The 27,665-nt window shown below is 42.8% G+C and overlaps 1 protein-coding gene across 1 annotated transcript in view; it reads left to right on the top strand.

Annotated features, from left to right (window-relative positions):
• The window catches only part of prkcaa (protein kinase C, alpha, a), a 517,863-nt gene that overhangs the window by 407,490 nt on the left and 82,708 nt on the right, over positions 1–27,665 (top strand). Inside the window, exons 14-15 of the mRNA XM_060918929.1 lie at positions 18,318–18,398; positions 25,462–25,569. Coding sequence (XP_060774912.1) covers positions 18,318–18,398; positions 25,462–25,569 — 189 coding nt within the window. The remainder of the gene's footprint in view (positions 1–18,317; positions 18,399–25,461; positions 25,570–27,665) is intronic.

Raw genomic sequence — 27,665 nt, 5'->3', positions numbered from 1 at the left:
AATGTAAACCCCACCTCAGAAACAGTCTGTAACCAGAAAGTAGCAGGGTCAGTTGTCTCAAAATGCTCTCTTAATGCAGCATTTCCTTGCAGATCAATGAGCAGATCAATGTCTCAGCAATGGCGTTTAAGCACTCCTTCACAACTGTCCCATCAATAAATGTTTTTTTATGTTGCCCCAAAATCCACGCTACTTTTAAGGAACATTCGTTTGCACGTTGCTGGGCTGTAAATGTATGTGTGATGAGTCAGGTAGACCTGTCATACTGTGCTTGCAGTTGGGTTATTTTGCGTGCCCTCAGCTCGGACTTCAGGGGATAACTTTGCTCAAAAGAGCTGTGCTTCATTTCGTAGTGGCGCTCCACATTGCCGCTTTTAATTAATGCCATGTTTTCGGAGCATATGAGGCACACTGGTTTTGAACTGCTCGCCGGAAGAATGAACATATATTTCTCCGTCCATTCATCTTCAAAACAACGATTTTCCTTGTCTACTTTCCGCCGCCTTTTGGAGCAAGCCATGTTGTCTCAGTCGGTTGTCTCTGAACTTAACTCTCTTCCTCTCTGCTTGTTGCTCTGCTGTGGTGCGCTGGGTAAACTAACGATTTTATTGGCTCAACTGAGTGAAGCTGTTGTCGTATTAACTGGAGTAGCAGTGCCTGCTGTCAATAGCCACGACCGTCCAAAATAATGCTCCATGAAAATGACTTAATCTCGTGAATTTACCATTGGTCACGGGTCCGGACAGAACCATCACTGGATCCGGACCGAGGTCCGCCATTTGGTGATGCCTGCTTTATACGTATGATATTTTTAGCTCCTGTTTTAGGAAATGCCAATAATTCTGGAGGATAACCACATGTAATGGTTAAGTATTCATGCACTCATAAACCTAACTTCCTTCCTACTGTACCTCCTACACACACACGGCGCTCTTAATTGCAGACAACATATAACACAGCTGTAAGTTCAGAAAATAACCTATTAACGCTCTAATCAGTAAGGACTAATTCCCCACATGGACAGCAAGATGTCACTTACCAATTATTTCACCTCACATAGCACACTAATGCCCACAGCTTCAGAAACATTTCTCTATGCCTTGTGAGTTTATTTTATGGTTGAGTGCACAGTATATGAAGCAGTAAATTGCACCATTCAATTTCTTCTCCATCCTGACCAGAAGAAGAAGGATGGTGGGGGAAAAAATGAAGCATTTTGAGTCCCACTGTCTAGTAGTCACCACATTACCATCATTATCATTCTCATAAAGTGAAACTCTGCTGAACTTTATTGCACTGCCAACGTTTTGCGTGCCTGAAAAATCTTTTCAGTTGAAACAGAATAAATTTCTTGCCAGGGTGAATGCAGAGTAACACACTTTCTTCAAGGCATTTGAAGAAAGTGTGTTTCTGCTACTTAAACGTATACAGCCGCAGAGCAGCGAGACACATTTGAAGGAGAGTACTAACTGCTCTATTTGTAATGCACAAGCTAACAAATATCGTGATTGCCGAAATTAAAAATATATCCTGTGAATGTCAGAAAATCTGTAGTTATGCACATTTTTATTTAAAAAAAAAAAGTGTTTTCAGTTTCTAGATCTAGTATGCTGACCAGCTGACTATACTCCATGTTATTCATTTCCAGTGTTGACCTTGTTAAACCTTGAGAACATTTTAAATACAGGTATTTTGGCTCCGAGGCACAATGCGGTCCATCATGAAAGCCTGACTGTCTAAACAAATGTGACAGACGAGCATCTGCTTAGATCAGTTGGATAATTGCCCACATTTGCGGAAAAAAAAGGACTTTTGCTGTGCTTTCAGGTGCTAAGGTACTTGTGCTCTGGCTGAAAGCCCAGAACATCTAAATGGCAAGCAGGAAATGGTGAGGAAAGTTCATGGTGTGTTTTACATACTGTAACTCAGACAGGACATTATAAGTGATACAAATATATATATATCATTATCTCTAGCCGCTTTATCCTGTTCTACAGGGTCGCAGGCAAGCTGGAGCCTATCCCAGCTGACTACGGGCGAAAGGCGGGGTACACCCTGGACAAGTCGCCAGGTCATCACAGGGCTGACACATAGACACAGACAACCATTCACACTCACATTCACACCTACGGTCAATTTAGAGTCACCAGTTAACCTAAGCTGCATGTCTTTGGACTGTGGGGGAAACCAGAGCACCCGGAGGAAACCCACGCGGACATGGGGAGAACATGCAAACTCCGCACAGAAAGGCCCTCGCCGGCCACGGGGCTCGAACCCGGACCTTCTTGCTGTGAGGGGACGGCGCTAACCACTACACCACCGTGCCGCCTATATATATATATATATATATATATATATATATATATATATATATATATTACTATGCAAAAGTCTTAGGCACTGTATTTTTTTTCATACAAACTTTGTTATAGATTTCTGTTTTATGACTTCTGCATTACCGAGTCAGTACAAAAACATTTTAGAGTCCAAATGTTCGTTTTCCAGCACAAAATTAAATGTTACAGGAAAAAAAAAAAAGTTTGTATCTGAGCACCATATTACATAAGAGAGCACTTTTCAGATTAACCCTCTGATGCAAAACATGGGTCAAAAGTGACCCGGCTGAGTTTTTATCTTCTATATCTTTGCAATAAATTAATTCCATCATTCAGTATTCAAGGTATTCCTCAATTAACTTGTTTTTGATCATCATACGTCCTTGTTTTGTTTTTTCCTTTCTTACTTTTTTGAATAGGGCGGTACGGTGGTGTAGTGGTTAGCGCTGTCGCCTCACAGCAAGAAGGTCCGGGTTAAAGCCCCGTAGCCGGCGAGGGCCTTTCTGTGTGGAGTTTGCATGTTCTCCCCGTGTCCGCGTGGGTTTCCTCCGGGTGCTCCGGTTTCCCCCACAGTCCAAAGACATGCAGGTTAGGTTAACTGGTGACTCTAAATTGACCGTAGGTGTGAATGTGAGTGTGAATGGTTGTCTGTGTCTATGTGTCAGCCCTGTGATGACCTGGCGACTTGTCCAGGGTGTACCCCGCCTTTCGCCCGTAGTCAGCTGGGATAGGCTCCAGCTTGCCTGCGACCCTGTAGAACAGGATAAAGCGGCTAGAGATAATGAGATGAGATGAGATCAAGCTTACACACATGGGTCAGAAACTATGTGCAGAAGAAGGGAAAAGCTGTTGTCCTACTGAGCACTATGCATGATGACAAAGCAGTGGATAACAGCAGTCAGAAGAAGAAACCAGAAGTGATCCAGTACTACAGTAAAACAAAAGGAGGAGTGGACACAATGGATCAAATGGTTAGCAACTACACATGTCAGCGGAGAACAAGGAGATGGCCCATGGTTCTCTGGTACAATATGCTGGATGTTGCTACACTCAATGCCTACACTAACTTCACTGCACAACACCCTGATTATATGGGTGGTGCGAGCAATGCACGCCGGCTATTTATCAAGGAGCTGGGCAAAGAGCTCGTCATGCCACATACGGTATGAAGAGGCACATGGAGGGCACACCCAAACTCCAGAAGCATATTATTGAGGCAATGGGAAGGTGTGGGTTAAAAAAACAAAACACAGCCACCACCCAGCTACAAGAGGACATCAGACAGGAGGGCCAAAGGAAGAGGAAGAGGTGCGCGATCTGCCCACTTTCGAAAGACAGAAAAGCCAGCAGCTGGTGTTCCCAGTGCACCAGGCCTGTGTGCAAGGAGCACAGACGCTTAGTGATCATTTGTGAGGCATGTAAAAAGTGAGATGGCAATTTGTGCTCTAGTGATGTGTTCAGTTGTGTTTTATTTTGTTTGGTCACATTTCACCAGTTTACAGTTGTTAAACCACAGATAAAGTTCAGTTCAATAGCCATGTTATCTGTTATCAGGAGGTATGTGTATGTGTGACAAAATGACAAACATCTCATCTCATTATCTCTAGCCGCTTTATCCTTCTACAGGGTCGCAGGCAAGCTGGAGCCTATCCCAGCTGACTACGGGCGAAAGGCGGGGTACACCCTGGACAAGTCGCCAGGTCATCACAGGGCTGACACATAAACACAGACAACCATTCACACTCACATTCACACCTACGGTCAATTTAGAGTCACCAGTTAACCTAACCTGCATGTCTTTGGACTGTGGGGGAAACCGGAGCACCCGGAGGAAACCCACGCGGACATGGGGAGAACATGCAAACTCCGCACAGAAAGGCCCTCGCCGGCCCCGGGGCTCGAACCCGGACCTTCTTGCTGTGAGGCGACAGCGCTAACCACTACACCACCGTGCCGCCAAAATGACAAACATGTTGCAAATATTAAATAAATAACTGGCCCCATTCACTGCTAAAGTAATTACTTGAAACAAATTATTATTATAGTATTAAGACATTTAATTTTAAATCACACTTGGATGACCCATGTGTAGTAATATAAAAAGTATTTTTGTTCATAAAGTAGGAAAGAAACAATTAAATTAATGATTTGTGGTAATTAAAAACAAGATATTTAAAGAATACTTGGAATATTCAATCATAAAATAAATTGATTTCAAAAGATAGAGCAAAGAAAAACTCAGTCGGCATGAAATAACCTGGAAAATGAATGCGGGTCATTTTTGACCCGTGTTGTGCATTCGAAGGGGTGTGCATATGTTTTGCATCAGAGGGTTAAAAAAGAAAACATAATGAAGACTACTGGGTTTTGGTGCAAAATGAAGAAACAAGTGTGACAGTCAAAGTGTCCAGAAGAATTGTGGCTGGTTCTGTAAGATGCTCAGTAAACCCAACAGCCCAAAAGCAAAGGGTCGCCAAATATTGACTCTCTTCCATTTATTATGGCTTACTGATTACTGTTTATAGTATTTCTTTATGTTGAAACATGTCATTTCATTATTTTTAAGCCATTTTTGGTCTACGGCATTTCTTTACACATGCCTAAGACTTTTTCACAGTACTGTATTTACACACACACTGATCAGTCATAACGTTATGAAAACTGACATGTCAGTGATAAAAAGAAGCCACAGTGATTAGAAAGGAAAAACACAACAGAAACAGAACTGTGGTCCAGAGCCTGGGGTTTTAATCAAAGGCTTCAAAAAAGAGAAAGCTTTTTTATTCTGACTTAAAAGTCTGGAAACATATTAGATTTTCTGTGAGTTGGTTCCAGCTGTGCGTAGCATAGGTGGGGAACCTCAGTATTTCTTGCTTTAATTCTGGACACTATTACAAGGCCAGTCCATATTGATCTACTGGGTTTGTGTCACGACATTTAGGTCTAATTCCGTTTAGTGCTTCATGTTGAAAGAACTGTTAGCCAGTGCAACGACGTGTGAAAATTGATCGCACAGCTATATAATAGGCTTACTTTGATGTTGCTACACACATTAGCCATTTTTCATCAAGCCCCCCTACCATACAGGTCACTGTGTAGATATATCATTGCTGTCTGTAGTTCCTGTGATGCTCTGCACTATTTGCTAAGTCAGCACATGTCTATGCCTCTACCCTTTCCATTAAAAGAAAGTAGGGGGATCAGATGAACCAAACACCTTAATGCCACCCAGCAGTCACCCAACCAGTAATATATAGCCATTGGCAGGACTGTGGTCAGAAACTGACACCAGTGAAGTCTCAGAGAATAATTAAGACACTGTTTGAGGAAAAAGAGGAGTTACAACCTCTAACTGTATGCCTACAAGATGGGTCAACAGGATAGTGGTGTCTAATAAACTGGCCAGTAAGTGAACACTCCACCAATACTCCTTGTCGTCATCGGCCATCCATCGGTAACGATGATGACTGCTTCATTAGGATGCACAGAAACGCAGATGGGCCGCAAGGCCCATACCAGAATGACAGAGTTGCCTGCAGCGGTGGCACGAATGGCCCAGCGAAGCCGCCACTGAATGTCTTGCCTCATGAGCTCTCGGATACTATTCTCCTGTCCTAATGAAGCACCTTGCACAGTAAAGTAAGACAAACGATGTCATTCCCCCATCGTGTTGTCTCTCTGGACCTCCAGACCTGATGCCAAGTGGTGCACAAAAGTGCCACAGACCTGACAGGTATGGAAGTTGCCCTGCAGTGACAACTGACTTGCCGAGTGATGCCATCCATTGGCCATTTGAGTGGCTCTTAATAATAATAATAATTATTATTATTTATTTATTTATAAGTGCCTTTCATGACACTCAAGGAGATTTTACAAGAATAAAACAGATCAATTAAACAACAGATAAAAACTACACAATATTAAATAGAAACAAGAGAAAAAAAATAAGAAAAAAGAGAGAAAAACAATGCAAATTACAAAGAATAGGCTATTTTGAACAGGTGAGTTTTGAGTCTAGATTTGAAAAGAGGAAGAGAGTCAATGTTACGGATATCAGGTGGGAGGGAGTTCCAAAGTTTGGGAGCAGAGCGGCTGAAAGCTCTGCTCCCCATGGTGCTAAGGCGGGCAGAAGGCATGGTGAGATGAGTGGAAGAGGAGGATCTGAGCGAATGGGTGGAAGTTGCGATATGGAGGAGATTTGGCAGATAAGGGGGGGGCAAGATTGTGGATGGCCTTGAATGTCTCATCTCATTATCTCTAGCCGCTTTATCCTGTTCTACAGGGTCGCAGGCAAGCTGGAGCCTATCCCAGCTGACTACGGGCGAAAGGCAGGGTACACCCTGGACAAGTTGCCAGGTCATCACAGGGCTGACACATAAACACAGACAACCATTCACACTCACATTCACACCTACGGTCAATTTAGAGTCACCAGTTAACCTAACCTGCATGTCTTTGGACTGTGGGGGAAACCGGAGCACCCGGAGGAAACCCACATGGACATGGGGAGAACATGCAAACTCCGCACAGAAAGGCCCTCGCCGGCCACGGGGCTCGAACCCGGACCTTCTTGCTGTGAGGCGACAGCGCTAACCACTACACCACCGTGCCGCCCGGCCTTGAATGTGTAAAGGAGAATTTTGAAATCAATTCTGTACTTAACTGGGAGCCAGTGGAATTGTTGTTGGACCGGGGTAATGTGGTGGGATAAGAGAGTTTTGGAGATAATGCGAGCGGCTGCATTCTGGACCAGTTGAAGCTTATGGAGGGATTTGTGAGGGAGGCCAAAAAGGAGAGAATTACAATAATCAATACGGGAGGTGACAAGGCTGTGAACAAGGATAGACGTGGTATGGGGGGGGGGGGGGGGGGTGAGGGAGGGGCGGAGACGATTAATATTACAAAGATGGAAATATGCAGACCGGGTTATATTACTGATGTGGGATTGAAAAGATAATGAGATATCGAGGATGACACCCAGACTCTTAACCTGCAGGGAGGGGGAAACTAAGGAGCTGTCGATTGTGATTGAGAAACTGTCAGCTTTGAATGGTGTGGATTTTGTGCCAAGAAGAAGAATTTCAGTTTTGTTGCTGTTAAGTTTTAGGGAGTTTGAGGTGAACCAGGATTTTATTTCAGAAAAGCAGTTAGAAAGGGAAGAGGGCGGGAATGTGGAATTCGGTTTGCTGGTTAGATAGAGCTGGGTGTCATCCGCGTAGCAGTGGAAATGGATATTGAATTTACAGAATATATTGCCAAGTGGAAGAAGGTAAATAATGAAGAGAAGGGGTCCCAGGACAGATCCCTGGGGCACACCTGAGGAAACGAGGGACGACTGGTATCTGAAGGATTTGAGTTGGATGAACTGAGTGTGGCCCGAGAGATAAGAGTAAAACCAGTCAAGTGCAGTGTGATTGATGCCAATGGAAGATAATCTGTTAAGGAGGATGGTGTGAGAAATTGTGCCAAAGGCCGCGCTCAGATCAAGAAGGATAAGAATGGAAAGTAAACCAGAATCAGCTGCCATAAGGAGATCATTGGTGATTTTTATGAGAGCAGTTTCTGTGCTATGGTGGGGGCGGAAACCAGACTGGAATTGTTCGTAGAGGCTATTTGGGTTAGATAGGAGAGAAGTTGAGTGGCTTTAATTTTTTCAAGTATTTTGGAGATGAAAGGTAGGTTAGAGATGGGGCGGAGGTTATTAAAATTATTGGGATCTGAGCCAGATTTTTTCAGAATAGGGGTAACAGCTGCCATTTTGAAGAGCATAGGAACAATTCCAGTAGTGAGTGAGGAATGGATGATGGCAGTTATGAGGGGGAGCAGAGAGGAGCTACGCAAGATTTGACCAGAGCTGTAGGGAGAGGATCTAGCTGACATGTAGAAGGCTTAGATTTAAGGATGAGGTCATAGATGACAGATGCATCTGGGAGTTGGAAACAGGAGAATGACTGACAGTGTGGGAGAGGTTCAGAGGAGGAGAGAGGCAGAAAATCAGGACTTAAGTTCTGGTGGATTTTATGAATTTTCTCACTAAAAACAGCATTAGAGAGTTGCAGGTGTCAATTGAGTAAAGATGGGGGGGGGGGGGTAGGGAGTCTGGGGGTTGGAGGATTTTGTTTAATAGAGAAAACAGTGTTTTGGTGTCCCCTTCATTGGAGCAGATTAAACCAGAGTAATAAATGGATTTTGTTTGAGCGATTGAATCCTTATAATGTAATTATGTGAGTCTTGTGCATTTCTTTATGAATAGTAAGACCAGTTTTTCTATGGAGTCGCTCGAGTTGACCAGAGTTCAGGGGTATATCAGGGGGCAGATTGAGAGAAGGAAACAGACCGAGTTTTTGCTGGAGCGAAAGAGTTGAGAATGATGTTTAAACCACTGTTATAGTGAGCAACCAGTTCATCTGGTGAGGATAAATTGTCCGGGATCAGCATATTGTCAAAGCTGGAGATGAGGACATCCATATTAATGTTTTTGATATTCCTACATGAGATGAGACGTGGTTGCTTGGTTGTGGAGAGACAGAGTGTAATGTTAAATGAGAGGAGGAAATGATCAGTTATATGGAGTTCATCAGCTGTGCAATTTGAGGGGGTGAGACCAGAACAACAAATTAAGTCTTCCACATGCCATCTGGTGGTGTGCCATTGACCCTGTTGGGTTCATCTGCCACATTGCACCAAAAAGCACCGTGCTGCCAGCGCCTTATTGGTGATGTACTATTTAACCCATAGCTGGAACCCAGGCAGGTGCTACCACTATGGGTCAGAGCGGATCTGGGAGCAATGGTGATTAAGGGGTAACTCTACTTTCCCCAATACTCAAGTCCTCCTGGATCTGAGACTCCTCACCAGTTGCAGTTTAAAGTCATACCCTGGACAAACCACCAGGACTATCCACCAATACTACACTCTCAGAAAAAGGGCACTTAACTATATTGTTCCTTGACATCGGTGTGGTCCCCTCAAGGGTATATCATTTGTGTATTAAGTATCTTTTACCTGGAAATGTGCATATTGTGTACCTGTAATGTATTACTGTAAAAGCTAAGTATAAAAGTACAAGACTGGCCCTTAAGGTCCTGTTAAGTACCTTAAAATGTTTTAAAGGTATACTACATTCATATTACCATGCTGTAGAGATGTACTTATTGTACAAAATGTGTACCGTACATATGAGGTAATGTGTCTCTAAAAATAGCAAAAGTTAGGCTTCCAAATATCCATATGCCAGAAATAAAGCTTTCACAGAAACTTAAAGAAAGTGACGTATTTAAATAATATTGGCTGATGTTGGGGGCGGCACGGTGGTGTAGTGGTTAGCACTGTCGCCTCACAGCAAGAAGGTCCGGGTTCGAGCCCCGTGGCCGGCGAGGGCCTTTCTGTGTGGAGTTTGCATGTTCTCCCCGTGTCCGCGTGGGTTTCCTCCGGGTGCTCCGGTTTCCCCCACAGTCCAAAGACATGCAGGTTAGGTTAACTGGTGACTCTAAATTGACCGTAGGTGTGAATGTGAGTGTGAATGGTTGTCTGTGTCTATGTGTCAGCCCTGCGATGACCTGGCGACTTGTCCAGGGTGTACCCCGTCTTTCGCCCGTAGTCAGCTGGGATAGGCTCCAGCTTGCCTGCGACCCTGTAGAACAGGATAAAGCGGCTAGAGATAATGAGATGAGATAAGATGGCTGGTGTTGAGTGGTATATCAGATATATTCCATTCAGCTAGCATGATACTGAACAAATCGAAGACAAGTTGGGTATCATGCTAACTGAATGGAATATATCTGATATACCATGAAAAAAGCCAGCCAATATTATTATAATACTACATACACATTCCTTTTGGGTGTTCAACGCGTCTTTCTCTTACAAAATTCTCTCAAAACCTTCCCTATTTAACAAAGCAAACCTGGCAGCCATGTTTGTTTACAAATTGTCACAGTTGCTCGCTGGTGTGGAAGTTTTACATCTCTAACGTGTGACGTCATGTTGTCTTGACAACCATGCAATATCGTAAACCGTATTCAACGCTCATTCTCCATCGGGTAGAGTGACGTACAGTAATACACGTAGGATAAGCGATAGCAATATTGCATGCTATCAAACCACATGAATGAAACCCGCTAGAAGGGAATAGAATGCATGTTTTTATTCCATCGAAAAAGTGTCCTGCATGTATAATAATAAGTCATTGCGAGCCAGAAGCATGTGTAACAGCCATACGCTCCAGAAGAACTGGAGAACTGTGTCAGGTTCTCCAAGATGCTTCAAAAAACTTACCATCCAATTTCCTTATTATTCTGCACAACAGCATATCTAAAGCCTAGGTCACAACCAGACGTATGATTTTTTGGCCGTGCGATTTTTGGCGTTTCCCAAATCGCTGCGTTTTTTTTTGTTTGTGGAGAAAGACGCACGTTGGCCGTAAGTTTGTCTTGCAACCTGAAAAAAACGTAAGCGCCCGTAGAGTTTGTTTGACATGACAAAGAACCTCTGCGGCCGGTCTGCGGCCCGAAAATCAGCACGTCACACGCGCGCCCTCCGCGCGTTTCTTGCGTTTTTTGCACGTAGACCGGCCGTAGGCGCACGTACGGCCGGTTGTGACCGAGGCTGAAGAGAGATTATCTAAGAGTTATCGAAGTGTTTTCATGTCAGATGGTGCAGTTTTTCCCTGTTTACTGTTCTGTATAGTCTATTTTTATACATATTTGTTGATTATTTTTGAAGGGATTGTTGCTTTAAAGAATGTATCAGACCTTTTACACACAACTGTAAATGTGGGATTTCATTTCATCTCATCTCATTATCTCTAACCGCTTTATCCTGTTCTACAGGGTCGCAGGCAAGCTGGAGCCTATCCCAGCTGACTACGGGCGAAAGGCGGGGTACACCCTGGACAAGTCGCCAGGTCATCACAGGGCTGACACATAGACACAGACAACCATTCACACTCACATTCACACCTACGGTCAATTTAGAGTCACCAGTTAACCTAACCTGCATGTCTTTGGACTGTGGGGGAAACCGGAGCACCCGGAGGAAACCCACGCGGACACGGGGAGAACATGCAAACTCCACACAGAAAGGCCCTCGCCGGCCCCAGGGCTCGAACCCAGGACCTTCTTGCTGTGAGGCGACAGCGCTAACCACTACACCACCGTGCCGCCGGGATTTCATTTGGAATCTGTTTAATTAACGTGTACATGATGTGAATGTGTGCTAGCGCAGATTGTGAAATCAAAATAAGAGGCTCTTTGTGCCAACTCTTGGCCAGAATTGTGCTGCTAAACACTAACTAGTCACACATACAACAAAGAAGGTAAGTGCTATTAACAATCACATGAGTATCTATCTATGTGTGTGTGTGTGTGTGTGTGTGTGTGTGTGTGTGTGTGTGAGGAAATCTAATACTTGTCCAGTTTCTAGAGTAGAGTAGAGTGTACTTTGTTGTCCCCAGGGGGGAAATTTGTGTTAGGCTTAAACAGTCACTGCAACACATACAACATTCATACGGTACATTAAGACAATACATGGAATACATAAAAACATAGACCTATACATAAAAAACATAAAACTATACATAAAAAAAAACAACTGTGTACTGCATAGCATGGCTGCTATCTGTCACTGAGCATTTTGATGGCAGTTGGTAGAAAAGAGTTTTTATATTTGTTCAGTCTGCAATGTGGTGTTCTAAAACGTCTCCCTGAGGGTAGCAGAGTAAATTCCTGGTACAATATATGGGTGGGGTCATCTAAAATCTTTTTTTTTTTTTGTGATCATCTTTTTATTATATTTTTTAAAACATACATACAAACCCAAGACGGATACTTTCAGGATAAAGCACGAAATAAAATAAAATAAAATTAAATTAAAAATACAGAACACTTAACTTGTGCTGGCAGCAAACACAAAGAGATAGCGGTATTCATAGAAGGTCGTTAAGGGCAGCAGCTATGCTCATCCAAGTGTTTACAGTGGTTTCCTTTGCCTTGTTAATCTTTGCAGTTGTACCTTCCAAACAAACTATATAGTGATAAGAAGCTATCCAAAATTTTCTAAGATTTGTGTCTGGGTGTATCCATTGCTGCAGTATAGTCTTCTTAGCAGCAGTGAACCCTGACATCAACACTCTTTTTTCACACAGAGAAAAATCATACATCGGATCATCATTAAGCAAAAGTAAGCAAGGGTCCAAGTCAAAGTCCAGTCCTGTGAGATCACGTAACACACGGATGACATAGTTCCAAAAGCGTTGAATCACTGGACAGTCCCAGAACATGTGTAGAAATGTACCAGTAGTTCCTGTGTTACAGACGCTGCAGTGAGGATGGGTTACATGTTTCATGAGATATCGTTTATAGGGTGTATGATAGAAATGGTGGATAGTCTTAAAATGGATAAGTACATGACTAAGATTTTTAGAAGTGAGGCAAAGATTTGACCACACTGTTTCCCAATCCAGTTTGAATCCCAACCAAGAAAGTTCCAGGTCCCATTTTGATAGAATCTGTATAGGTTTTTGAACGCTAGTGAGTAAAAAATTATAAATTCTAGTGACTGCACCCCTTGAACACTTAATGGGATTAATCCAACAAAACATTGGGTGGTCATTTAAAGCTGAGTTCCATGGGACACCATAAGCTTTCATGGCTGAACGCAACCTGAGGTACAAGAAGAATGAGAATCCTGGTAAATTATATTCTTGTTGGATATCCTGGAATGTGCGCAAACCATTTGCATCAAATAAATTAGAAAACGTGCAAACACCCCTGGATGACCACAGAGGATAAACGAAAGGTTTATGATCTGACAGGAAGTTGAAGTTATTCCATAGCGGTGATTGTCTAAATAATTTCTTTGAGAGACCCGATGCTTTTTCAGCACTATTCCAGGCAGCTAATGTTGGGGTCATCTAAAATCTTCAGTGCCTCCCTGAGCACTGACTTTTCATAGAGAGATTACATATAACCTTGATCTGTATGACCAACAATTTTAAGTGCAGTTTTGACCAGACGCCCCAACTTTGCTTTCAGCTGGACAGTCAGATTCCCATACCAGGTTTCCATACCATACTGTATCACAGTTTCTAAAACCATTTGAAAAAATAAAAACAGAAGCCTGCTACTAACACCATACAGTCTTAGTCGTCTTAAAAAATACATCCTCTGCTGGAGTTTAGTGCATAGACTGTCAATGTGAACATGCCATGTAAGTGAGCTGTCCATAAGTACACCCAGGTATTTATAGGAGCAGACCTGACTGATGGGGGTGTTGTGGATGCATACTGGTCTTGAATCAGAAACTGCTCTGGGGTCAAATATCATTTCTTCCATTTTCTTTACATTGACAACCAGGTGATGGGCATCACACCAGTCTACAAACTACTTAATTTCTAGGTGGTATGGTCAGGCCTGTTTCAAGCTATTTGGGGGCCCTAGGCAAAGGGGGATCTGGGGCCCATAATTATCCCCCCCTCGACGAAAGGCCTTATGGCTGCCTACCCACTGAAGACTTAATAAATAAACATCACACATATTGTAATCAGTGGCACGGTGGTGTAGTGGTTAGCGCTGTCGCCTCACAGCAAGAAGGTCTGGGTTCGAGCCCCGTGGCCGGCGAGGGCCTTTCTGTGCGGAGTTTGCATGTTCTCCCCGTGTCCGCGTGGGTTTCCTCCGGGTGCTCCGGTTTCCCCCACAGTCCAAAGACATGCAGGTTAGGTTAACTGGTGACTCTAAATTGACCGTAGGTGTGAATGTGAGTGTGAATGGTTGTCTGTGTCTATGTGTCAGCCCTGTGATGACCTGGCGACTTGTCCAGGGTGTACCCCGCCTTTCGCCCGTAGTCAACTGGGATAGGCTCCAGCTTGCCTGCGACCCTGTAGAAGGATAAAGCGGCTAGAGATAATGAGATGAGAATGAGATATTGTAATCATTCTTACGATTTTTACTTAAAGGGGAACAGAGGGCAATATATAGAGTAAATATAACAATAAAACACACATTAACGAACCTTATTCAAGACTTACAAAAGTTTTTTTGTTCTAAGGTTGGAAAGTTATAGTGTTTTGAAAGTAGCTCGAGCAAACTATTTCCGCAGTTTGAACAGCCCGCCATGATATTAATTTTATCCAATCAGAATGCACGTTCATTTTCTCTGCGTAACACTCATGACGTATGTATGTGCCCAGTTGTGTTGGCTCATTGAGGTTGGGAATAGCACGTGTGAAATACCTGTTTCTGCCTCTTGCGACGATTTCGCAAGTCCACGGGTGGCGCCTATCTCATTGCAGCAAATAAATTCTGCTGGACTCGTGAGCAACTCCACGTTACATTTTCCGCACGAGCACCACGCCGTGTCACCTGCACGCAGACGCTCTGCCCCACGCTCGCCATGCCCATGGTCAGCATCAGTCTCATCCAGGCCCGGCGCCGTGGGGGGGCGAAAGGGGGCGTCGCCCCCTCGTGGCTACAGCCCCGCCCCCTTAACGGAGACTCAGATCGCTTAATTGTTTTCTTAATTGTTATTGTGGGTGTATGAGTGAAATGCTGACACAGCCACGCACACACAGAACTGTGATAAGGACAAGGGGAGGGGTCGTGCGGGCGGGGGTTTTACATGTAGTCTACACTTACAAGTGCACTGTCTCTGCAATATGCAGTCAGTTTACGGGAGTAGTCTTTCCCCCACCGAATTAAACGAATTCAATCACAATATTGTGAATCCATTTTCTTTCTTTGTAGGCTAAGTTTATCTCCATTTATGTCGGTGTATGTGTTCGTATATGGTCCGCTTTGTGCGCAAATAGCGTAAGAATGTGTCGTTGACGTCACCCCCCATGCAGCAAAATTCATCACTTCAGAGTGTTTAGTCCCCTACACGCCTAAACTGGGATCGCGGATTAAGTAGTTAGCGTTGACTCGGTGCGAGTCAGGAAGGCTATTACTGGTGCAGCCGCGGGGTCTGTTGATTTTTTTAAATTATGATTTTGGCCGCCGAGCCAAGTACCTTAGACTTGCATTGACATTTTGTTTTCATGCCGCGGAGCTATTTGTATGTATTTTAAATGTAAAGGACTTGCCTGTAGGTTTGTGTGTGTTGTTTTATGTTTGGCATCTTTCCGGTTGTACCGCGTGTCTGTGAGAAAATCGGAGGGGAGGGTTAACAGGTGGGCACGGGTGTTGATAAAGCGCAACTGCCCTGGTAATATGTCACATGATTTTCCCGGACTAAAGCAACCTTCGGGGCCGTGGGTTTGTGGTTGGCGCAGTTAATTGTTTGAAACACGTTGTCAGACCGCCATCACTACTACACACTATATGAAAAATATTTGCCCCCTTGCGATTTCTAATTGCCCCCTTAGTAAACTGTTCCTGGCGCCGGGCCTGGTCTCATCCTCGCCGTCATCCGAGCTTTCTTCTCTTATTTCATCACCGGAGTCGAGAGTACCTCTCCTAGGTTCAAACTGGTACCCTTCTAAGCCATAGCCTGCTTGCAGTGTGTCTTGCGGGATCTCTTCGTATGATTCGACAGAGCTGTCACTTTCACTTGATGCGCCCGACGCCATGATTACACGCTTATCTCCTCTATTTCGGAGAGTTCCACTAGTGCAGTGGGTAGCGCTGACGTCACGGTCTTTTAAAAATGGCGACTCTTGTGCGGTTTAGCGTATAAAGTATTATATTTACGATTACCAAGATATTTCGTTGTTTTCTAGTATATAAATTTGATAGAATACTTAAGAATATGTTACTTTGTCACATCAGCAACTGTATATATTATATTTGGTACCCCTTTAATAAATGAACTCTTTACATTATTATAAATAATTATCAAACCCAATTAAACACAAGAATAGACAAAATACACACACACACACACACACACACACACACACACACACACATATATATATATATATATAAATCAAATATAAAAATAAGACAAAGTAATATAAAATGTGCAAATAACACAACACTAAATATTTACAGTATATACACAAGTAGAAATAACTTCAAATGGTGATTAAATGATTACAAACATGAATAAGAATCTTAATAAGAGCCAGCACACACAGAAAAGTGCAAAAGGTATAGAAAAACACATAAAAATTTAAGAATACACAACTAGAATCATGGGCAAAATGTCTAAAACTGCTGCTTGCGGGCTTTGGCTTCAGCAAAGGCAGCCACAATACCCTCCATGTCCAAAGACCTGCGGACATCACATTCAATTGACATCAGTGCCAGTCCGGAGAGCTTCTCTTGGCCCATGGCGGACCTCATATAGTTCTTAATAAGCTTCAGAGCTGAAAAGCTCCTCTCACTTGAGGCAACTGACACAGGAAGTGTAAGAAGTAAATGTAGTGCAATGCTTAAATTGCTGTACAAGTCTAGTAGCTTCTCACTGTATATGTAGTCAAGCATGTCAAATGGGCAGGTGGATGCATTATCTGGGTTTCTTAGCTGAATTACTGCATTAATATCCGACCAAGGTCACAAACATAGCCTATTTATGTTAAAAAGAGCTTTCTTGTGAGCCATCCCCTGTCCTACTCCATTCATGCTCACGACACACTAGCTACTTCTGATGAAAGCCATGCAGCTCGCTGAAACTAACTATGACATTTTGATAAACACAATAAGTTAATCTGGGAGAAGTTGACAGTCTTTCACCTATTTGTGTGGCACATATTAGAATTTTTAGCCAGTCCTTGCAAGTCTGTAAGCCTGTTGTGCATGACAACGTTTACATCACTGTTATAAACACTGTCTACAAGATAACTACCATTAATGTAAGCTAGCTACCAAATTTGCTTGTCGACCCGCTTGGTATTAATGAGTGTGTACATTCTCACTTACCAGTGTCTTGTTTTTTTCTGTCTTCCTCTTCCCTTTTCTTCTTTCTCTTCTGGCTCCCTGAGGGGTAATTTCGCTTCATATTTGATTTTTTTTTTTTTTTTTTTGCCGCGGAGCTCTGCAACCACTTGACTGGACGGAGATGGGCATTGAGGGGTTGACAGCAGACTGTCATTGCACTTTTCGGCCAAAGCATGTAGGGAGGCGCTGTTGTGCATTAGGGGGCCCCCCTTGGAACTAGGGTATTTCAACAAGTGTCATTAGGCGCTGCGCTGCCGCGCTCAAAAAGTTGTCATTGCTATTGAATACATAACCAGTCGTTCGGCAGCGGGGGCCCTTCGAGGGCTGGGGCCCTAGGCAATTGCCAAGTCTGCCCACCTTGTTGCAACAGGTCTGGGTATGGTGCTGCATCCTGGTCTTTATGCAAAAGGCCCAAAATGGCAGTGTCATCAGAAAATTTAACAATGTAGTTGTGTGAGTGTTTACTCACACATTCATTCGTATAAATGGTGAAGAGTACAGGGGAACTCACACAACCTTGAGGAGCCCCTGTACTTATGGATTTAGATTGTGAGGTTGCTTTATGGACTCTTACATACTGCATCCTGTTTGTTAAAAATGAATAATACCATTTAATGATAAAAGTGCTGACACCCATGTTCTTCAGTGTATCTAGTAGTAAAAAGGGCTGAATTGTGTTAAAAGCAGAGCTAAAATCAATAAAAAGTAAACGTGCATAAGCCTTTGGGTCCTCAAGGTGCTTTAAAACTAGGTGGGTGATGCTACTTATAGCATCATTTGTGCTTCTGTGGCATTTGTAGGCAAACTGCCATGGGTCTAATTTTGGGTTTACCTCAGTTTTTAAAAGAGACACCATATATTTTTCAAAACATTTCATGACTATGGATGTTAAAGCTATAGGTCTAAAGTCATTGTTTTCAATGGGACAAGGCTTTTTTGGGACTGGTGTTATGGCTGCCTTTTTCCATAGGGCTGGGATAGTGTGGAAAAAGGCAGCCATAACACCAGTCCCAAAAAAGCCTTGTCTAAATAAGTGAAACTGTTAAAAATGAGTGTAACTTTACTCGCATACAGATTCTGACACTTCTGATCTCTGTGTGTGCAGATCATTGCGTACCAGCCATATGGTTGCTCTGTGGATTGGTGGGCATATGGTGTGCTGCTCTACGAGATGCTGGCTGGACAGGTGAGGCAAAATTTCCATACCACCAACATCACAAAAGAACCAGTCACCACCTTGTGTTCACTGTAGTCATGTTCGTTCCAATGGAAGAAGTGTTTGATGGAGGTTTATCACCACACTCCATTTTATAACAGGCTCTTATTTATTCCTGAAGTGAAAGTTTATTTCAAATCTCTCATTATGTACATTATATTCTTGCACTTGGTTTGTGCTGTATGTCTATGGTTGGAGGATAATAATATCTCAAATCAAACACTAACGTTTTCAATTAAACAGAAATAACAGCTCGCTGCACAGAACCTCACATAACTGAGTAGCACCAGAACCACATCTACAAGAATAATTGCCAATTATAAAGCCACTGTCAACTTGTATTCATAATTAACTTTGCTATTATCTGTGATGTCTATGGTGAATACACAGCTTATTTTTTTAATCATAATTCTTTTCTAAGTTGACCGAGGCTATTTAAGGTGACATTTAAAGTGGCATTGAGCAGGACTGTGTCAGGCTATTTGGGTGTAGGTGACATTTGACGCGACTATTTTGGGTATACATACTGTTGGATGGGGCAAATCTTGGGTGTAGGTGACATTGGGCAGGGCTATTGTAGGTATAGGTGATGTTGGGTAGGGCTGTTTTGGTTGTTGGTGACATTTAACAGGGTTATTTTAGGTATTAATGACATTGGGGAGGTTATTTTAGGTGTAGGGGATGTTGGGAAGGGCTGTTTTGGTTGATGGTGAGGTTATTTTAGGTGTAGGGGATGTTGTGTAGGGCTGTTTTGGTTGTTGGTGACTTTGGGCAGGTTTACTTGAGATATTAATGACTTTGGGAAGGTTATTTTAGGTGTAGGGGATGTTGTGTAGCGCTGTTTTGGTTGTTGGTGACTTTGGGCAGGTTTACTTGAGATATTAATGACTTTGGGGAGGTTATTATAGGTGTAGGGGATGTTGGGAAGGGCTGTTTTGGTTGATGGTGAGATTGTGCAGGGCTATTTTAGGTATTAATGACTTTGGGAATGATATTTTAGGTGTAGGTGATGTTGGGTAGGGCTGTTTTGGTTGTTGGTGACTTTGGGCAGGTTTACTTGAGATATTAATGACTTTGGGGAGGTTATTTTAGGTGTATGTGATACTGGGTAGGACTGTTTTGGTTTTTGGTGACATTGTGCAGGGCTACTTTAGGTGTTAATGACTTTGGGGAGGTTATTTTAGGTGTACACTGTAAAAAATGATTTGTTGTTTTAACTTAAAAAGTTAGTGCAAGGGTTGCCTTAAGAGCTGCCTTAAAATTTTGAGTTCACTGAAATTAATATAGTAAGTTGACAACAATTTAACTTACTATGTGAATTCCAGTGAACTCAAAATTTTAAGGCAGCCCTTGCACTAACTTTTTTAAGTTAAAACAACAAATATTTTTTTTTTACAGTGTAGGTGATGTTGGGTAGGGCTGTTTTGGTTGTTGGTGACTTTGGGCAGGCTTACTTGAGATAATAATGACTTTGGGGAGGTTATTTTAGGTGTAGGGGATGTTGGGAAGGGCTGTTTTGGTTGATGGTGAGATTGGACAGGGTTATTTTGAGTAGAAGTAATGTTGGATGGAGCTAATTTTGGGTGTAGGTGACATTGGGCAGGGCTATTTTAGGTGTTAATGACTTTGGAGAGGTTATGTTAGGTGTAGGGGATGTTGTGTAGGGCTGTTTTGGTTGTTGGTGACTTTGGGCAGGGCTATTTTAGGTATTAATGACTTTGGGAATGATATTTTAGGTGTAGGTGATGTTGGGTAGGGCTGTTTTGGTTGTTGGTGACTTTGGGCAGGTTTATTTGAGATATTAATGACTTTGGGGAGGTTATTTTAGGTGTAGGGGATGTTGGGAAGGGCTGTTTTGGTTGATGGTGAGATTGGACAGGGTTATTTTGAGTAGAAGTAATGTTGGATGGGGCTAATTTTGGGTGTAGGTGACATTGGGCAGGGCTATTTTAGGTGTTAATGACTTTGGGGAGGTTATTTTAGGTGTAGGGGATGTTGTGTAGGGCTGTTTTGGTTGTTGGTGACATTGTGCAGGGCTATTTTAGGTATTAATGACTTTGGGAATGATATTTTAGGTGTAGGTGATGTTGGGTAGGGCTGTTTTGGTTGTTGGTGACTTTGGGAAGGTTTACTTGAGATATTAATGACTGGGGAGGTTATTTTAGGTGTATGTGATACTGGGTAGGGCTTTTTTGGTTTTTGCTGACCTTGTGCAGGGCTGCTTTAGGTGTTAATGACTTTGGGGAGGTTATTTTAGGTGTAGGGGATGTTGTGTAGGGCTGTTTTGGTTGTTGGTGACTTTAGGCAGGCTTACTTGAGATAATAATGACTTTGGGGAGGTTATTTTAGGTGTAGGGGATGTTGGGAAGGGCTGTTTTGGTTGATGGTGAGATTGGACAGGGTTATTTTGAGTAGAAGTAATGTTGGATGGGGCTAATTTTGGGTGTAGGTGACATTGGGCAGGGCTATTTTAGGTGTTAATGACTTTGGGGAGGTTATTTTAGGTGTAGGGGATGTTGTGTTGGGCTGTTTTGGTTGTTGGTGACTTTGGGCAGGGCTATTTTAGGTATTAATGACATTGGGAATGATATTTTAGGTGTAGGGGATGTTGTGTAGGGCTGTTTTGGTTGTTGGTGACTTTGGGCAGGTTTACTTGAGATATTAATGACTGGTGAGGTTATTTTAGGTGTATATGATACTGGGTAGGGCTGTTTTGTTTTTTGGTGACCTTGTGCAGGGCTGCTTTAGGTATTAATGACTTTGGGGAGGTTATTTTAGGTGTAGGGGATGTTGTGTAGGGCTGTTTTCGTTGTTGGTGACTTTGGGCAGGGCTATTTTAGGTATTAATGACTTTGGGAATGATATTTTAGGTGTAGGGGATGTTGTGTAGGGCTGTTTTGGTTGTTGGTGACTTTGGGCAGGCTTACTTGAGATAGTAATGACTTTGGGGAGGTTATTTTAGGTGTAGGGGATGTTGGGAAGGGCTGTTTTGGTTGATGGTGAGATTGGACAGGGTTATTTTGAGTAGAAGTAATGTTGGATGGGGCTAATTTTGGGTGTAGGTGACATTGGGCAGGGCTATTTTAGGTGTTAATGACTTTGGGGAGGTTATGTTAGGTGTAGGGGATGTTGTGTAGGGCTGTTTTGGTTGTTGGTGACATTGTGCAGGGCTATTTTAGGTATTAATGACTTTGGGAATGATATTTTAGGTGTAGGTGATGTTGGGTAGGGCTGTTTTGGTTGTTGGTGACTTTAGGCAGGTTTACTTGAGATATTAATGACTGGGGAGGTTATTTTAGGTGTATGTGATACTGGGTAGGGCTGTTTTGGTTTTTGGTGACCTTGTGCAGGGCTGCTTGAGGTGTTAATGACTTTGGGGAGGTTATTTTAGGTGTAGGGGATGTTGTGTAGGGCTGTTTTGGTTGTTGGTGACTTTGGGCAGGGCTATTTTAGGTATTAATGACTTTGGGAATGATATTTTAGGTGTAGGAGATGTTGGGAAGGGCTGTTTTGGTTGATGGTGAGATTGGACAGGGTTATTTTGAGTAGAAGTAATGTTGGATGGGGCTAATTTTGGGTGTAGGTGACATTGGGCAGGGCTATTTTAGGTGTTAATGACTTTGGGGAGGTTATTTTAGGTGTAGGGGATGTTGGGTAGGGCTGTTTTGGTTGTTGGTGACTTTGGGCAGGTTTACTTGAGATATTAATGACTGGGGAGGTTATTTTAGGTGTATGTGATACTGGGTAGGGCTGTTTTGGTTTTTGGTGACCTTGTGCAGGGCTGCTTTAGGTGTTAATGACTTTGGGGAGGTTATTTTAGTTGTAGGGGATGTTGTGTAGGGCTGTTTTGGTTGTTGGTGACTTTGGGCTGGGCTGTTTTAGGTATTAATGACTTTGGGAATGATATTTTAGGTGTAGGTGATGTTGTGTAGGGCTGTTTTGGTTGTTGGTGACTTTGGGCAGGCTTACTTGAGATAGTAATGACTTTGGGGAGGTTATTTTAGGTGTAGGGGATGTTGGGAAGGGCTGTTTTGGTTGATGGTGAGATTGGACAGGGTTATTTTGAGTAGAAGTAATGTTGGATGGGGCTAATTTTGGGTGTAGGTGACATTGGGCAGGGCTATTTTAGGTGTTAATGACTTTGGGGAGGTTATGTTAGGTGTAGGGGATGTTGTGTAGGGCTGTTTTGGTTGTTGGTGACATTGTGCAGGGCTATTTTAGGTATTAATGACTTTTTGACTGATATTTTAGGTGTAGGTGATGTTGGGTAGGGCTGTTTTGGTTGTTGGTGACTTTGGGCAGGCTTACTTGAGATAGTAATGACTTTGGGGAGGTTATTTTAGGTGTAGGGGATGTTGGGAAGGGCTGTTTTGGTTGTTGGTGACTTTGGGCAGGGCTATTTTAAGTATTAATGACTTTGGGGAGGTTATTTTAGGTGTAGGTGATGTTGTGTAGGGCTGTTTTGGTTGTTGGTGACTTTGGGCAGGGCTATTTTAGGTATTAATGACTTTGGGAATGATATTTTAGGTGTAGGGGATGTTGTGTAGGGCTGTTTTGGTTGTTGGTGACTTTGGGCAGGCTTACTTGAGATAGTAATGACTTTGGGGAGGTTATTTTAGGTGTAGGGGATGTTGGGAAGGGCTGTTTTGGTTGTTGGTGACTTTGGGCAGGGCTATTTTAAGTATTAATGACTTTGGGGAGGTTATTTTAGGTGTAGGTGATGTTGGGTAGGGCTGTTTTGGTTGTTGGTGACTTTGGGCAGGTTTACTTGAGATAGTAATGACTTTGGGGAGGTTATTTTAGGTGTAGGGGATGTTGGGAAGGGCTATTTTGGTTGATGGTGAGATTGGACAGGGTTATTTTGAGTAGAAGTAATGTTGGATGGGGCTAATTTTGGGTGTAGGTGACATTGGGCAGGGCTATTTTAGGTGTTAATGACTTTGGGGAGGTTATTTTAGGTGTAGGTGATGTTGTGTAGGACTGTTTTGGTTGTTGGTGACTTTGGGCAGGTTTACTTGAGATATTAATGACTGGTGAGGTTATTTTAGGTGTATGTGATACTGGGTAGGGCTGTTTTGGTTTTTGGTGACCTTGTGCAGGGCTACTTTAGGTGTTAATGACGTTGCGGAGGTTATTTTAGGTGTAGGGGATGTTGTGTAGGGCTGTTTTGGTTGTTGGTGACTTTGGGCAGGGCTATTTTAGGTATTAATGACTTTGGGAATGATATGTTAGGTGTAGTTGATGTTGGGTAGAGCTGTTTTGGTTGTTGGTGACATTGGGAAGGTTTATTTGATATATTACTGACTTTGGGGCGGTTATTTTAGGTGTATGTGATACTGGGTAGGGCTGTTTTGGTTGTTGGTGACATTGGGCAGGTTTATTTTCGGTTTAGGTGATATTGGGCAGGTTTGTTTTAGGTGTAGGTGGCATTGCATTTTATATACACCACTTTAGTGCCATAATTTACAGGTGGTCACCATGACTAGCTCTACCTCACTTTTTCACTGAAAACAAATGGAATCAGTCGACTGACATGAGATAAATTCCAGCAGTTGCTTATATCTACTGCAGGCTTGATTGCTTTTTGTTTGGGCGGCTTTTCTTTGCTCCATTGCTTTTGTTTTGTCTTTTCTTTTTGTTGTTACTACTGTAAGACTGGAGGATCAAAAAACCCGTACTGGTAACCGAGACAAATCAAAATCAGTGTCAAGATGTTATAAGTGCAATGTTTTGTTTTCAAAATGCGCCCATATCTCTGGGTGTGTATTTGTTAAAACAACGTCAATTAGATGACAGTCATAGCTTGATAGTGCTAACCGGCCAGATTTTGTTGTAGGAATAGAGATGAACACTTACTGCACTACAGCTTTGAAAGTATTTTGCTGAAGGACTTTACATATGGGCGGCACGGTGGTGTCGTGGTTAGCGCTGTCGCCTCACAGCAAGAAGGTCCGGGTTCGAGCCCCGTGGCCGGCGAGGGCCTTTCTGTGCGGGGTTTGCATGTTCTCCCCGTGTCCGCGTGGGTTTCCTCCGGGTGCTCCGGTTTCCCCCACAGTCCAAAGACATGCAGGTTAGGTTAACTGGTGACTCTAAATTGACCGTAGGTGTGAATGTGAGTGTGAATGGTTGTCTATGTGTCAGCCCTGTGATGACCTGGCGACTTGTCCAGGGTGTACCCCGCCTTTTGCCCGTAGTCAGCTGGGATAGGCTCCAGCTTGCCTGCGACCCTGTAGAACAGGATAAAGCGGCTAGAGATGATGAGATGAGATGAGACTTTACATATGAAGTCTGCACTTACCGTAACCCAGTGTCAACTAATCAGATAGCTATAAGATAAAATCCCCAAACTGCCAAAGAACCCACACATAAATCTCCTATCTTTAGAAACAGCTCTACTCTCTAATGAGTGTGTCTTTCTCTCCCACTATTTTTGTTGCCCATATAGTGCTGTATACTTAATCAATAGTTTTCATTGATTACTTCCGTAAACGCACAGCTAAATCTGGCACCTTTGGGTATTTTTAGAACGAATGCTGTGCTTCCTAATAACCTCCACATCACCTTTCATTGTTCGAGACATCAGGGGACACACACACACACACACACACACACCTCTAATGGCTCTCTTTTCATCCACAAAGCCTTTTATTCTAGTATCAAGAAAAAGGACAGGGTGAATGTGTACAAGGCATGTGTGTAATCTTTTAATGGGAGGTTTATTGTCAAAGCTATCATTAGTTATTTAAAATAATCTGAAGCAAGTAATAAATATGACCTGGGTGATTTTATAGGAAATGAATCAACAAAGGGGTGATGTGATGGTACCACCGTGAAGTTGATTATTTTCAGGTACCAGCAAGAGGTTCTTTCTCTCTCTCTCTCTCTCTCTCTCTCTCTCTCTCTCTCTCTCTCTCATACAACAGCAAAATATATCTTATTTTATCTGAAAATCGATTTGCATTATTACTGCACCGACAGTCCAACAGTGAGCCTGTTTTCTTTCTATAATTGTTTTGTTTTTGTCTCTTTTCAGCCACCATTCGATGGTGAAGATGAGGATGAACTCTTCCAGTCCATCATGGAGCACAATGTGTCCTACCCTAAAGCCTTATCCAAAGAGGCTGTGTCCATCTGCAAAGGGGTGAGCACAACGACACACACAAACATATATGTTGCTTTATTCTTTCTTGAGCGAGGGAACAAACAGCCACTTGTAATGTTTACCTCACTTTTTTATGTTCAGAGGGAATGTAGACAAGCCGAGGACTCTATGTATCGTGTAATGTATACCAGGGTTTCTCAACCACTGGGCCGCAGCCCATTAGTGGGCCGCAAAGCGCCATCTCGTGCGCCACGAAATTTTTTCAAGTTTGAAGCCAAATACTCAATAGTTCAGGATGTCGTAGTGTCCCAAATCCAAGGACGCATTATCCTAATGGGCTTCATGGGCAGCTGCCCAGGGCCTCGGCCACTAGGGGGCCTCGGAGGTAGCGAGATCGGAAAATATGAAACGATATTTTCAGAAGTTTTGATCATATTGATAACATTTTTGATGCATTTCGCCACCCGTAAGGAAGCCCACCTTGTCCCGTCGCATACGGTAAATCACCCGTCATTGTCAATATGATCACTGTCCACCATGTCTTCACACGCTACGCCAGCTTGAGTTCAATGATTTAATTAATGACTTCGCTTTCCAGAAAAGTAGGAAAGTGCCCTTGTAAGTTGACCCATGGCTGTCAAACTGAATGCGCAAAGCTGTGTGCCACTGCTGTTTGGGACATTACGTGTGTGAAAGGATGAAAGGTTTCACATAGCCTAACATTTTGAGATTTATTTCTGAGAAGCAAGATATTTTTCTTTCTTTGTTATCGCTCTTTGTTTTCACAAGTTAAAAGTCGCCTGGATTCCAAAATGAAAACAAACGGTTATATCCCAAATGAATGTTCTTGTTCTGAATACTAAAGAAACTGTTGTAGGCCGAGGTTATGTTCTTGACATGTTGTTCATTGACTCACTCATTCAAAGGCTTCTTGAGGCTAAACTTTAGTTAACCAGACTTGTTAACCGTGATGTCTGATGGATTTTTTTCACCATTGCTTTTTCTCGATTAAATAGGTGTTGATGGATATAAAGTTTTATCGTTCAATAGTATGTCTAATTGTGCCACTGTCATTATTTAAGTTTCTGTGTCTAGTTAGACAGGCACGTCTGAGGGGGTGAATTTGCTGAGCGCAGTTGACAACAGGCGGGGGTGGGGCCTCGGGGGTGTGTCTGCCCAGGGCCTCGGCAAGGGTTAATGCGGCCCTGCCCAAATCCGGTAGCTGGTTTGCCAAACACTTCAAGTGGAATAAATACACTTGTGGGTGAATTAAGAAGAACAAGCCTTTATTTTGTCACATTTAACCTGCGCATACGCGTGCACACACAGAAAATACATAAATACATTTGTGGGTAAATTATATGGGTCTGTGATGCCTGCTGGAAGAGAAGAGCAAGGAGAGTTGAGAACCGAGCGGCTGTGGTTTGTTTACACCCGATACTAAAACTTGTAGCGTCCTAGCAACCTTCTCAAAGACGTGTCCAAAAAGCCCAGAACCTCCTATTTACCTGGGCAAAAACGATACAGGATTTATCTTGTAGTGTCCTGATCCCCAGATATTTAACTCAGCCACATATAAAAAGTTGTACGCCTCCATGCTCTTCCAGGTTTTCATCTATGTGTCCGTGTAGAACGATGTCTGCAGCACCAGGTAGTTTGAGATATAGGTGAACTCAATGGATCGTTAACTTTCCAGCTCATAATGAATGAATGAATGAATGACTTTATTTAAACACGATAAGTTGATCAGCAGAACTGGTGGGGTCGTGCATGTACAGATACAAATAATTACAAATACAAAAGACTAAAAATATACACAATCTTTAAAAAAAAAACTTAAGTTCATTAATAGTATGCATAACTATTGTCTTTGTATTTAGTTACGGCGACAATAGGATCAAAATTTATTCTACTGTCAAATTTAGCAAGTAAATTTTTCTTTCATGGGAAAAATCCTTCTTTGTCAGCGTGTAAGGCTCTATCCCATTGAGTGGTTTCTGTATCCACTTCTTTTGAGTGAACTACTTGGTTTTAATAACTTGCTTGTTGGCTGAACACAAACATGGCAATAAGTTCTTGTGTTAATTGACCAGACTCCACTTTTGGATCATTAATCCCTTTTGGCTGAGAATTTC

The sequence above is a fragment of the Neoarius graeffei genome, chromosome 4 (genome assembly GCF_027579695.1).
Source record: "Neoarius graeffei isolate fNeoGra1 chromosome 4, fNeoGra1.pri, whole genome shotgun sequence".
Lineage (NCBI taxonomy): Eukaryota > Metazoa > Chordata > Actinopteri > Siluriformes > Ariidae > Neoarius > Neoarius graeffei.
This window is presented reverse-complemented; position numbering and strand designations above follow the sequence as displayed.